General features: G+C 37.4%; 2 gene segments (V, D, J or C); both read left to right on the plus strand.

Moving 5' to 3' along the window:
• The first annotated feature begins 4,185 nt into the window (after positions 1 to 4,185).
• On the plus strand, positions 4,186 to 8,276 carry LOC108277658 (immunoglobulin heavy variable 1-69-2-like). The segment is given in 3 exon segments: positions 4,186 to 4,308; positions 4,392 to 4,732; positions 8,202 to 8,276. Coding segments are annotated over 3 exon segments (468 nt in total).
• A 2,134-nt stretch (positions 8,277 to 10,410) lies between these two features.
• Positions 10,411 to 10,886, plus strand: LOC108277816 (Ig heavy chain V region 914-like). The segment is given in 2 exon segments: positions 10,411 to 10,482; positions 10,576 to 10,886. Coding segments are annotated over 2 exon segments (354 nt in total).
• Positions 10,887 to 12,860: the final 1,974 nt, after the last annotated feature.

Consider the following 12,860-nt stretch of genomic DNA (forward strand, 5'->3'; position numbering starts at 1 on the left):
GTTGAGCTGCCTTTTTTTTTTTTTTTTGCTCAACTTGAGCAAATATATCCTCACATTCCATAGTCTAGGTCATGTATTTCACGGATGTGTATAATTTACTAGTCTCACTGATCTGACATAACGCCACAGTGAAAAAGCAGGAGGGGAGGCAGCCAGTACCTCTACCTCCATGAAGGGGCGTGTGTGAGCGTACGGGCTTGTTCTTCTTCACGTATTACAGACAAATTGCATTGTGGGTAATATGCTAGCTAAAAATGTCAAGTAGAATAAGTTAAATGCACCACATCAGTCCGTTTATTTTTTTTGCCCTGACTGCAAAAATGGAAGATTATATATATAATCTAAAACATTTCTCAAAACTGGACTTTCAATCAAAACTGGAAGTGATAAATGATGGAAGACCGATGCTGGAACAAAAAGATTTGCTTCAAACGACGGGACAGAAGATAACACACTCTTTTCAAACGGAAGTGGTACACCCGAAAAAGACTGTCTTTGTACTTGTGCTGCGAGAAACCGCCTTTTCTGTTTCCCTGCCTTTTGTTCTCAACAAATGACAATGTCTGGACTAAAACAGGATTTTGTGACTTGAAAAATATACCAAGAAGCCACAAATATTAATATTAATAGACTAAATATTAATAATAATATTAATATTATTTCCACAATGCTAAGGTAAACGTAAACCAAGAGATTTTAAAAGCCCTCATTAATGCAACTTGCTTCCTAGCCAAACAGCAATTAGCATTTCGTGGTAACGATGAAAGTACAACCTCTTCTAATCGTAGCAACTATGTAGAACTATTACATGCTTTTGCTGAGAAAGATGATAGGTTAGCTAGATATTTGGAGACATCCACAGTGTTTTCTGGCTTATCAAACAGAATTCAGAACGATTTAATTGAAGCAGTAAGTGATGTGATTAGAAATGATATTTAAAAAAAGGAGATTAATGCAGCCCTTTTTGTTGCTGTAGAAGTAGATGAAACAACGGATGTCACAAACAAAGCCTAGATCTGTCATTTTGTGTTATGTGGCAGAAAGTGAGGTGTCCTGTGAAGTGAGGGAGGCGTTTTGGGGATTTGATGATATGAGTAATGTCAGACAAGTAAAGGTAAAACCATGCATACACTGCCATCTATACAGTCCACGACAAAAAAAAACAAAAAAAACAGCCCTTTTTTAATAATACATTTTTAAAAAATTATATAAAACAAGATAAGATAAAAAAAATTAAGTTATTTGAAAGTATAAAACTACATTTGTCTTTTTGTTGTGGACTGTATATACTTTCATTTGTATTGAATGAGTATCAATTGTGGAATTGTGATGGCAAATTTAGAACATACGGAGGGCACAGAGCAAATGTGCACTCTCTGGCCAAATATGTACCTTACCTATGTGTATGTAAAGAATTCTGATATGGGATATGAAACATAACCAGTAGTCACTGTGCAAGCAGCCAATTGAATGGTGAATTTATGCTACTCTGTTGAATTCATGTATTTGTAAATCTGACTTTGAAAGAGTCAGTGCCTCCCCAGCCACAAACCTCACCGCACGTCACTGGAATGGAGATATCTGTTTTTGCAAATGAACTCTTCATATAGTTTAACCATAGTATCATTTTAAGACCTCACCTGAAGCCCTGAAGGTCCAGCTGCTTCTCCCTCAACCTGCCCTACAGCATCTTTAGGCCTACTTGATTTCTGAGTTTCCTGTGTGTAATAAAATTATGGATTGATGAAGATACATAAACATACAGTCAAACTTTGGATCCCATTTATTTTTGAGGGAAAGGTTAATATTGATTGAATAGAATCTTATGTTGTTTTGATGTAAGATTTTTTTCAAAACAAACTCATGAACAATATGTTGACTTTCAAAGGTTATAGTGTATATTTGCTGAACATCCTAAAGGCTGACTTTAATGCTGATGCCTCCCTACATTTCCAAAATATAATTCATAATTAGGACCTCACTTGAAACCCTGAAGACACAGCTGTTTCATCCTGCTCTACTTCAGCCTGCTGCTGCGTTTCCTGCATACAAACTAATTCATTAAATGATGACATTTTCATGGGAATTGTAGACTAAAATTCAACTCAACATAATTTCATATATGCACCTATTTTATGTTCCAGCTAGCAACCTGACTGCTAGCTTGCAGATGACAGAAGCCAGGGTTAGTTTGCTAGTTAATACAGTTAACTAACAACAGTTGACATGACTTTCCGCAGTGCGATTCTGGTGATGTTTGGTCACTAACAGGTTTTCATTTTAAATCAATGTGGCTACTGCACAGATAGTTTACTACCTATTACTTACACTTTGGGTGGGGAAAAAGCTCCTGATGTCTCGTCATTTTTTTGGTGGCATGATAACTACAAAGTACAAAACGTGTTGGCATGGGAAAAAATACTTTATGTATGCTGTGCCATGCAGGCAATAGAGGACTGACAGCCTTGATCAGCCCTTGCCTCCGTGTCTGTACTCTACACTGGCAGTTCGATATTTGCACGTAATGTGAGCCTTCAGATAGCCCCTCCCTTTCAGCCAATCAAATGCTAGCATGACTAAATCCTGGAGCTTCTGGGAGAGTATGCTATGGAATTTACATGACTTCACTCCAAAGATAATGTGAACGAGTTAGTGCAAACATTAGTAGGGACATGTCCCTTCCCTCCATGTCATAGTTACTGTTATTTTATACCTTGAGGGGGCAGTCTGTGTAAACTAAACCATCTATGTATAACATTCCTATGAATTTGTAGTTTGTAACATATTTTTGGGGTCTTCACCCAGCTAAATTGAGTAAAACTGACCTTCTCAATTGGCAGCAACTGGACGAGGACTGGAACGGATACCTTGACAGTGGCACTGGCACAACATTTGCTCAGTTTCTGCAGGGCCAGTTCTCCATCACTAAAGATACCAATAAAAACATGCTGTACCTAGAAGTGAAGAGTCTGAAAGCTGAAGACACTGCTGTTTATTACTGTGCACGAGAGTCACACTGACACAACAGACTCTAGAGCTGTACAAAAACTTACATAAGCATGTCCTCAAGAGCTGTAAATATTCCCTCAGCAGGAAACGGAACTCCGGAGACATTTATTATAAACAACATCCATTCATTTTAGTGCTCAGATTTATTTCTTCTTTTGTCTTACTCCATTAACAGTCACAATTCACCTGTAAAATGCTCATTTGTTCATTTTGGACGAGTGTGCAGGTATTTATTAGTTTTTTTTTATGTTCTTAGCATTTTCACACAATATAGTAGTTGATGATGCATTTTATGCAGACCCTTCACTCATGTCTCTTACATTAGGGAGGTGTGTGTGTTGGGGGGGGGTGGTGTTGAGAAGGAGGAGGAGAGCAGCTGAGTAGTTTATATCACTTTAGCTTTATACCATAAACAGTTAATCCATCATTAATAATGTCTTTCTATTGCAAAGCTTTTCTGCAGGTTGTTGATTCTGAGCTGTGTAAAGTGAATGTTGGTATCAGTGATAGACGCTCCACACACTCAGCTCAGTACAAAAAATACATCTGCAAGAAGAGAAACAAAGTGTAAATGTTTTTGTGCCTATAGAGGGCAGTAGCTAACTTCTACTGAGGTAAAAGTCATGAAACTTGCTTTTAAAAGAAACATTTTCTGAAACTAGAAATGACATAAGTATTATCTCTCAGAATTAGGAGCAGATGCATCCTCTAAAAAACAAGAGCAACAACACACCCAACACATCAATTCAGACAGCTTATGTAAATGTAAAATACATTTAAATTATAACCTTCAGTATATAGACATTGCTTTAAAAATCTATGCAAATTAAACATTTACATTAAGTATTCGCGTGTTGAATGAAAAAGCATTTAGTTGCTAATTGAAGTAAAACATTCTGAGGTTATTTATTCATTATTTAAAATATGTCCATTAATAATTAACAACCATCTCTAAATTGAAGGAAATTAATAAATCAGAACTTTGAAGGTTACTTGCATGTACACCAATTATTAAAAACAACCACTAAGCTGAACTGGCAAACTATAAAATGTGACATCGCTCTCATCCTTGACACATGCAAAATCAGCCTGTGGAGGTTCATATTATAGACCTGACTCTATTGGTTAAAAGGAAGTCTATGCAAATCCATCCTGTTGTTATTTGCTCTACATAAAATCATCTTGTTGCTCAGCTAAAGTTCATATCATCAAACTGAATTACAGAACTTCCATCACAGAGTTTGATTATGGGGCTAGGCATCATTCTGCAGTGCATTTTTATACTCATGTTAACACGAGGTATCTGAGACTTCTTTATATGTTTAAAAATGAGTGTATAATTTAATGCATTAATACTTATTTTTGATTGTTTTATATGGCAGGTTTTTGCAGTGCTGAGATCAGACTGGACCAGTCTTCTGCTGTGGTAAAGAGACCTGGAGAATCTGTGAAGATCTCGTGTAAAATAAATGGCTTTGATATGACAAGCTACTACATGCACTGGATCCGACAGAAACCAGGGAAAGCTCTGGAATGGGTTGGTAGGATGGATGCTGGCAAAAATCAAGCAATATATGCAGAGTCTGTAAAGAACCAATTCACACTAACAGAAGACGTCCCGGCAAGCACACAGTACTTAGAGGTCAAGAGTCTGAGGACAGAGGACACTGCGGTTTATTACTGTGCTCGAAGAGCCACAGTGACTGGAGCGAAGGAAACAGCTGTACAAAAACCACACTCATATTTTTCACACATCATTTTACTGAACAAGTCATTACTGTTGTCATTTATGTAAATAATAACTATAATCCCCTCTTACTGTGTTTAATAAACTGCTCAATTACATACAGTTTTCAATTGTTTATATTACAAACCAGAAAAAAATGAATATGTATCATACATTGTAATGTTTAGTTATTATGGAGTCTTACTGCAGTATTCAGATTCTCAGATTCATTTCTGATCACACATAATGTCTGTATACTGTAAATTTGGCTTTAACAGCTTCAATCAGTTTATTTTCCAGTTCTCTAAAGGTTTGTGTTCAGGAGCCCACAAGAGAACAAATGTCTGTGCTCTCATTAACAGATAACCAACTCTACTGGAGTGAGATGTGTAAGGATATATTTACTATAACTAAAAATATAATCATTTGAATTCATGAGACATCTAATTATTCATTCAGTCATTCATTCATTCATCTTAAGTAAACACTTTTCCTGGTCAGAGTGGTGGATCTAGAGTCGATCCAGGAACACTGAGTGTACACCTGGATGTAGAGAAGCCAAGTCACCTGCCTCAAACCTGATTTGATTTATTAAAGCAGATTATTTTAGGATTTTGAGAAACAGAAGTAGGAGAAGAGAATAGTTTCAGTGTCGAGCTGCTTAAGGAAGTTAGATGTTTGCCATCTGGTCACGAGATTTATAGTTATTTTTTTTATAATTTAAAACACACGCTTTAGAATCTTATCAATCTGCTACTTCACACTGTATTCAAAAGTATTAGAATGCTGCCTGGCTCCAAAAGTACTGAATCACTATCTAGTTCCAAAAGTATTGGATCACTGCCAAGCTCCAAAAATACTGTAACACTGCCTACTGGAACACTGCCAGCTCCAAAAGTATTGGAATGCTGCATAGATGCAAAAGCATTAGAACACTGTCTAGCTCTAAAAGTATTGGAACTCTGCCTAGTTATAAATGTATTGGAATGTTGCCTAGTTCTAAGAGAATGGGAACGCTGTCTAGTTCCAAAAGTTTTGGAACGCTATCTAGCTCAAAAAATATTGGATCGCTGCCAAGCTCCAAAAGTATTGGAACACTGTCTGGTTCTAAAAGTATTGGAATGCTATCTAGCTCCAAAATTATTACAATGCTCCCTAACTCAAAAAGTACTGGAACATTCCCTAGCTCCAAAAGTATTGGAACACTGTCTAGTTCTAAAAGTATTTGAAAGCTACCTGGCTCCAAAAGTATTGGATCACTTCCTAGCTCCAAAAATATTGGATCACTGCCTATCTCCAAAAGTATTACAACACATGTTGGCTACAAAAGTATTGGAACACTGTTTAGCTCTGAAAGTATTGGAATGCTGTCTAGCTCTAAATTATTGGAACGCTGCCTAGCTCCAAAAGCATTGGAAAGCTGCCTAGATCCAAAACAAATGGAAAGCTCCATGGCTCCAAAAGTATTTGAACGCTCCCTGGTTCCAAAAGTACTAGAACGATCCCTGGCTCCAAAAGTACTGGAACGATGTATGGTTCTAAATGTATTGGAACACAATCGGGCTCCAAATGTACTGGAACAATGTCTGGTTCTAAAATTATTGGAACGCTGTCTGATTCTAGAAGTACTGCAATGCGGTCTACCTCCAAAAGTATTGGATTGCTGACTAGCTCCAAAGGTATTGGAACGCTGACTGGCTCCAAAAGTAATGGAACACTGATGGCTACAAAAGCATTGGAACACTGTCTGGTTCCAAAAGAATTGGAACACTGTCCAGATCCAAAAGTGACGCTGCTACACCCAAGCTACACCCTAGAAACACCCTTGCAACCACTCAGAACACCCTATCAGCTACCCAGATTACGGTAGTGTTGTGGATAAAAATGACATGAAATAAACACGAGGGAGACTGAGCATGAGTAAAAATGTAATTTTATTGGTAATTCACAGGACGGGTGGTTGCGTAGTTTGGAGGAGAGTAAGAGGGGGAAGAAAATGGGGTGCGTCCTGGGGACATGGGGTGGGTGAAGTGAACGGACCACTGAGAGTCGGGCGGACTGGTGGGTGAGAACAGGGACGGATGGTCGGGGCCCGGATCAGAGAAGACAACATCATCCTCGGATTGGAAGCTAGAGGGGGGTTCTGGTTCTGACTGAGTAGAGGCGTCAACACGCACGTTCGTGGGGCAGATTCTGTACCGAAGAAGAGGGGGGAACCCCGGATCTCTATTCTTAGGGGGGGGTGCTGCGAAGATAGTTAAGTAGCATCATGATATCAGCCGTGAGATGCACAAGCTGGTAATGAGTGTCCAGATCCAGATCCAGATCCAGGTCCAGTAACGGAGAGAGAGGGGACTGACGACGACGGGCACCGGCACCTAGACATACAGAAGCGGTTTTAGTCAGAGGTGGATAGAGTGGTGAAACACTTTAAAGATCTTTATGGGTTGTTAGTCAAAAAAGCCAAAAAGAGGTATACGAGCTGAGCTGAGGAGTGCTAATACACACACACACACTCGTACAGTCAAGGGCGGCAAGTAGACACAACATACACACACTCTCTCTCTCTTTCACATACACACACATGAATAACTTTAATAATATCTTATAGTAATAGAGAAACTCTATAAAAAACAGAATAGTAGGATACGCAGGACAGTAGAACTGTAATGATATTAAGAAATTGGAAGTACAGTAAACTGCTTTTCAAGTAGTATAAATATATATAAAATAAGAAATATAGTGCAAATATGAAAATAAATTATAAACTAGAAATACAGGAAAATGTAAACTTACTCATGACTCGAATGGTGAGGGTTCGTGGCTCGCAAGGAAGGCCTCAATCTTAAGAGAACCATGAAGAGAGCCAGTTATAAGGGTGGCTGGGTCAAATTGCCCCCCCCCCGAGATAACGATAAGACCAAGGTCCCTCCCGGTTGTTTAGTCGTCTTGTCTACGTCATTTTATTTCCCTAGGTAAATGAGAATCCTGGTTTCTGACCACCTAAGTAACTGAAAAATTCTGGTTTCTGATCCTCTGAGTAACTAGAAACTCTGGGTTTTTATTTTCTGGGTTATTAGAAATGCCTGGGTTCTGATTTTATCTGTAAATTAAAACCCCTGGTTTCAATTCTATGTGTAAGTGAAATAGGCCTTTTCTGGAACATAAGAGTAAGGTAAATGAGCTCTTTTTTAACCCTATTGGTAGTGAGATCATAGTCTTCTTGAAACATATGGGTTATCTAGTGTGTAAATACAGTATAAATACTGGAGCTTAAGCTCAGGGTATCAGATCACTTCTGAGAATTCTCATTGGTGTGGATCTCGTGTGGTGGAATGGAACAATAAAGCTGGACCCTTGCTTCTTCTCACTCACGGCTGGTGGATTTTTTCTATCTCTAACTGGGCTCAGAGGTAGATGTGAGTATTGGCTTCTAAGTTGAGTTTTAAATGTTTTTGGGTAATAGGCTAAATTTGAGCCAACAGTAGCAACCACCCAGTACTCCCAAGCAACCACCCAGAACACCCTTGCATCTGCCTAGCAACTCCTTAGCAGACTTGCTTTTTCATGCCAACATCATAGTTTGTTGTGACAAACTTTAAATATCGAGTTAGTAATAATAGTAGATACATAATTACTTATTACAATAAAAATGATGTTAAATAGAGCCAAAATGTGACTGTGATTAACAGCTGCAGAGCTGGACTCAACTCTGCTTCTCCTTAATATTTACGCATATTTATTTATGAATATTTATGATTATACACAAGTTGAGGCATTAAAAAAGGATGGATAAAAATGCCCATTTGGACCAGTATTTGTCCAGTAGTGCAAATTATTTTCAGATCTGAAAATTTTCAATCAAATTTACTCAAACATTTTACTTGTACTGGATATATTTAGCCTCGATAGAAATGTATAAACATTGTGCTTCATTATGCTTTTTGGCTTGTGAGGGGCACTGTTTCTCTATTTACACAACATCCACCCAACATGTTGAAGTTAAAAGGAGAGAGAGAGAGAGAGAGAGAGAGAGAGAGAGAGAGAGAGAGAGAGAGAGAGAGAGAGAGAGCAATAAATATCAGCACCTGTCTTCCAAGTCACAAGATCTATCTGCAACACTGCTATGAATCTAAGATATTGAACACTGAGAAGAGGTCTGTAAAATTACTTACCCTGCTACATATGAACACACAATAGATCCACACTGTATGTAATTAAAATTCATGTTGAACTTAGTTTTGTGTCAGAACTGGATTAATTACCTACATCATATACGTGTATGCACTATTTTTATGTAATTTCTTAGCAGATTAGGAAAAGAAAATTAAGTTTAATTCATTTCATATTACATCACACCCACAAGAGTTTTGTTCCTTGCGTAACATGCCTATTTGCATGCTCTACTTATCATCTGTACATGCACACAGTTCATTTGTTTCTAGTCAGCAGAAGAAAAACTGCAGTCATTATTTATGTTGCTATTAGCAGCTGAATAAACACCATTTTAGGTGAATTATAACATGACCATTATGAGAAGAAAAGGTTAAAACTCCACAGAGAATGTTCCAAATATAATATCTTGTTAGCTGTGTTTATAATGTTTATAAATTAGGCTTTGCATATCCTCCATAAGATGAACCTCATGCACATTAAATACGTTTTAAATACAGTACGTTCTTCCTCCATCATCACCAGCAGGTTTGGGGAGTAACACATGTAACATGGTAATACATGTAACGGCGTTACGTAATCAGCATACAAAAAGTTTCACTGAGTTCAAAAGCGAAGATCAACTTTCAGCCTCTGAAAGACATGTGAAAACGAAAATAATTGACTTTTTGCAACAACCCTCATCTCTGTCGAGCGCCAATTTTGATGGCACACCTGCTACTAGATTTAAAAAAAAAAAAAAAAAAAAAAAAAAAAAAATTTTAAAAGCAGGATCCAGTTGTGCGAGAGAGTGAGAGAGAGAGAGAGAGAGAGAGAGAGAGAGAACGAGGACGCAGAGGATCATATTTCTGTGCCAATCAATGAACGCCCAAGTAAAATTACAGAAAGGCATTTTAAGACTTCTTGAATTCAAGAGTTTGCATGGCTCAGTTATGATTATCGCACACCGAAAATGTTTTGAGACTTTTGTTCCTAAGCGGGCAGAGAAATAGTGGGGAAAGCGGATTTCATTACGGGAACGAACCATTTCAAGAAAGAGACTGTGGGAAAATAGGGCAATAGTCAAAAGCATAAAAAAAAGCTCGTGCCTATGTAATCGCAGAGTGATTTTTTTAATAGTTTTTTTTGTCTGGCTTTTGACATAACACAATATAGACAGCTGCATGATTATGGTTCTGGTTCTCCATTACCGGTTGTGACTCACATGAGCAACACATTTATTTATTTAATTAAAACAAATCCAAACATTTAACATTTCTCTTGACTTTATTTACATATGTGACCTTGAAGTAATCCAAAAATAATCAGATTACATTACTTTCCTACTGTGATATTTGCATTACCTTACTGAGTACATTTTTATGAAGAAATTTGTACCTGTAACAGAATACATTTTTAAAGTAACCCTCCCTTCCCTGATCACCAAATATGCAAATACAAGCGTCAGGGCTGGATATCACTCTATTTATGAGATGTTATGGACTCTCTTAAACTTTGGAGAACAGAGAAGACCCCAGTACAAACACACACCATGTTCTCTACATCTCTACTGCTCCTGCTGGCAGTTGCTTCCTGTGAGTGCTTTATCAAATTCATTCATTTATTACAATAACAATAAATGTGCAGCATATATTGTGTGAGATATCACCATGTGTTTTCCTCCACAGATGTGCAGGGGGAAGAACTGACTCAGCCTGCTTCCATGACAGTCCAGCCAAGCCAGAGTCTCTCCATCAACTGCAAGGTTTCGTATTCAGTTACCAGCTATTATACAGCTTGGATCCGACAACCTGCAGGAAAAGCTCTGGAGTGGATTGGATACATCAGTAACAATGGGGGTACAGTTTACAGTGACAAACTGAAAAATAAGTTCAGCATTTCCAGAGACACTGCTACTAACACAATAACAATTCGAGGACAGAATCTGCAAACTGAAGACACAGCTGTGTATTACTGTGCAAGATACACAGTGACATAGAATAGTGGATTCCCCTTACAAAAACTTTCTCAATATAACTAATAAACCATCACACTTTTTGCACTGAAGTTTTAACAGCTTGTGACATTTTTAAACACACAAACAGTAATCTTGCTTCAGTAAGACTTGCTTCATTTTTCATTCTTAACTGTACACAATATTTATCCAACAGTTGGAATCAATGTTTAATCAGTAGATTGAGGAATTATATAGCATGTTTCCAGCAGTGTGTTGTGTATAACACACAGTCTGTCCTCATTGTTTGAGGTGCAATCATTGAAACAACTGAAAGATGTGCAAATAAAGTGCAAAAAAAGCTGAATCTACAAACTACATTCTTATGAGACTCATTCAGTATCACTCATTATCAGATACATATCTGAATTTTGTCTTTTAACAGACAATTTTACTAGTACATTATAAAAGATTATTTGTGTTTTTTAACTCAGGAAATGTAACATTTAAAAATAATAATAATACATTAAAATTTAAAATAAAGAGCAAATATAACAAAATAAAATATACATCCTACCCTCCTTTATCCCTTCAGCAGGACAATCAGAAATCTCTGCTGGGTTTGAGTGTTTCACAGTAACACAGTAGATGAACATGATGTGTTGAAGGTTTAGTTGCTATTCCTCTCTGTTACATCATCATGACTCACACATTTATTCTATCATGACGTCAAAGACCAAAACTCTCTTCCATTTTAATGAGAGATTTATAAGCAGAATTGTTTAAATAAGGTTTTAAGTATTACGAATTAAATTCTCATTGTATAAAATGGATGTACATTGAATGTTTTTCAACAGGGATTTAGCTCTTTAAAAAAAAAAAGGTTGATCTTGTTTTGAAGACTGTTGGAGTCTTTCAGTCAGGGATTATTGAATACATACAGCAAGAGTATTGAAAATGAATCATTGCCTTGTTGCTTCGCAGTGTCACTCTGATGGATGTATTTCTTTGTAGGAGACTACATTAATGTTGAGTTTGCACATATTGAGTGGTACTAGATAGAAGTGGAAAAGTGGAGAAGAAAGGAAAAATTTGTTGCACTGGAGGAATAGGTGGGGTAACGAACCTTTAACTTTGATAATGTAATAGCAAACATTTTCATCTTTAACCTAAAACTACTGTTTTTCATCATCAAATCCTGAATGAATCTAGCTACATGTTTGTCTTTTAAGCTGAGGAGTGTTTTCTTCTAGAAGTTTCTCTGTAATCTTGAGATGAGGATATGAGACTAATATTATTGTGTGAACATTTTCTGTGTCCACGTTTGATAAAAGCTGACTAACAATTAAGACATATCTGTAAACTGGTTCCACTTTAGCTTCTCTCTAGAAACAGAAAAAGAGCTGATAGTCAAAGACTCTTCTAGTGGTTCTACTGTTTTTCATTCACCTATTTACACACACACTTCAATGGCAGCAGAACTGCCATCAGGAGCAACTTGGGGTTTAGTGTCTTGCCCAAGGACACTTCGATGTGTGGAGCTATGTGGGCCATAAATCGAACCACTCTACCACCTGAGCCTCACTTGCCCCTTTAGTGATTAAAAATAAAGTAAGGTTGCTTGTATGGCTTCATCACTTCATCTGATATCAGTATGGAGGAAAATCCACAGCATAGGCTGAGCAAATTAAAACACTATAAGGACAGAAACTGAAATTTACTGTAGGCTAATTGTCTGTGCAGCCTATACAGGGTCGATAAAGTCACTGTTACGAAACGGGAGTAGAGGCAGAAGCAAGCGCAGATCAACGTCTTTATTTTCAAACATACGTCAATAAACTAGACAGGAATAGATTATCTAGGTTTAAACATGAACTGGATGCGAGGCATGGAACAGAAATCCGACACGAAAACAAGACCGCTTAGCATACTTAACACATTCACCATTACATTCACTTGTTCAAGGAGTACTGCGCAACGTGCGCAGTAACACGAGGGCTTTAAATAACAAACATAATC

The sequence above is a fragment of the Ictalurus punctatus genome, chromosome 2 (assembly GCF_001660625.3).
Source record: "Ictalurus punctatus breed USDA103 chromosome 2, Coco_2.0, whole genome shotgun sequence".
NCBI classification, from domain to species: Eukaryota; Metazoa; Chordata; class Actinopteri; order Siluriformes; family Ictaluridae; genus Ictalurus; species Ictalurus punctatus.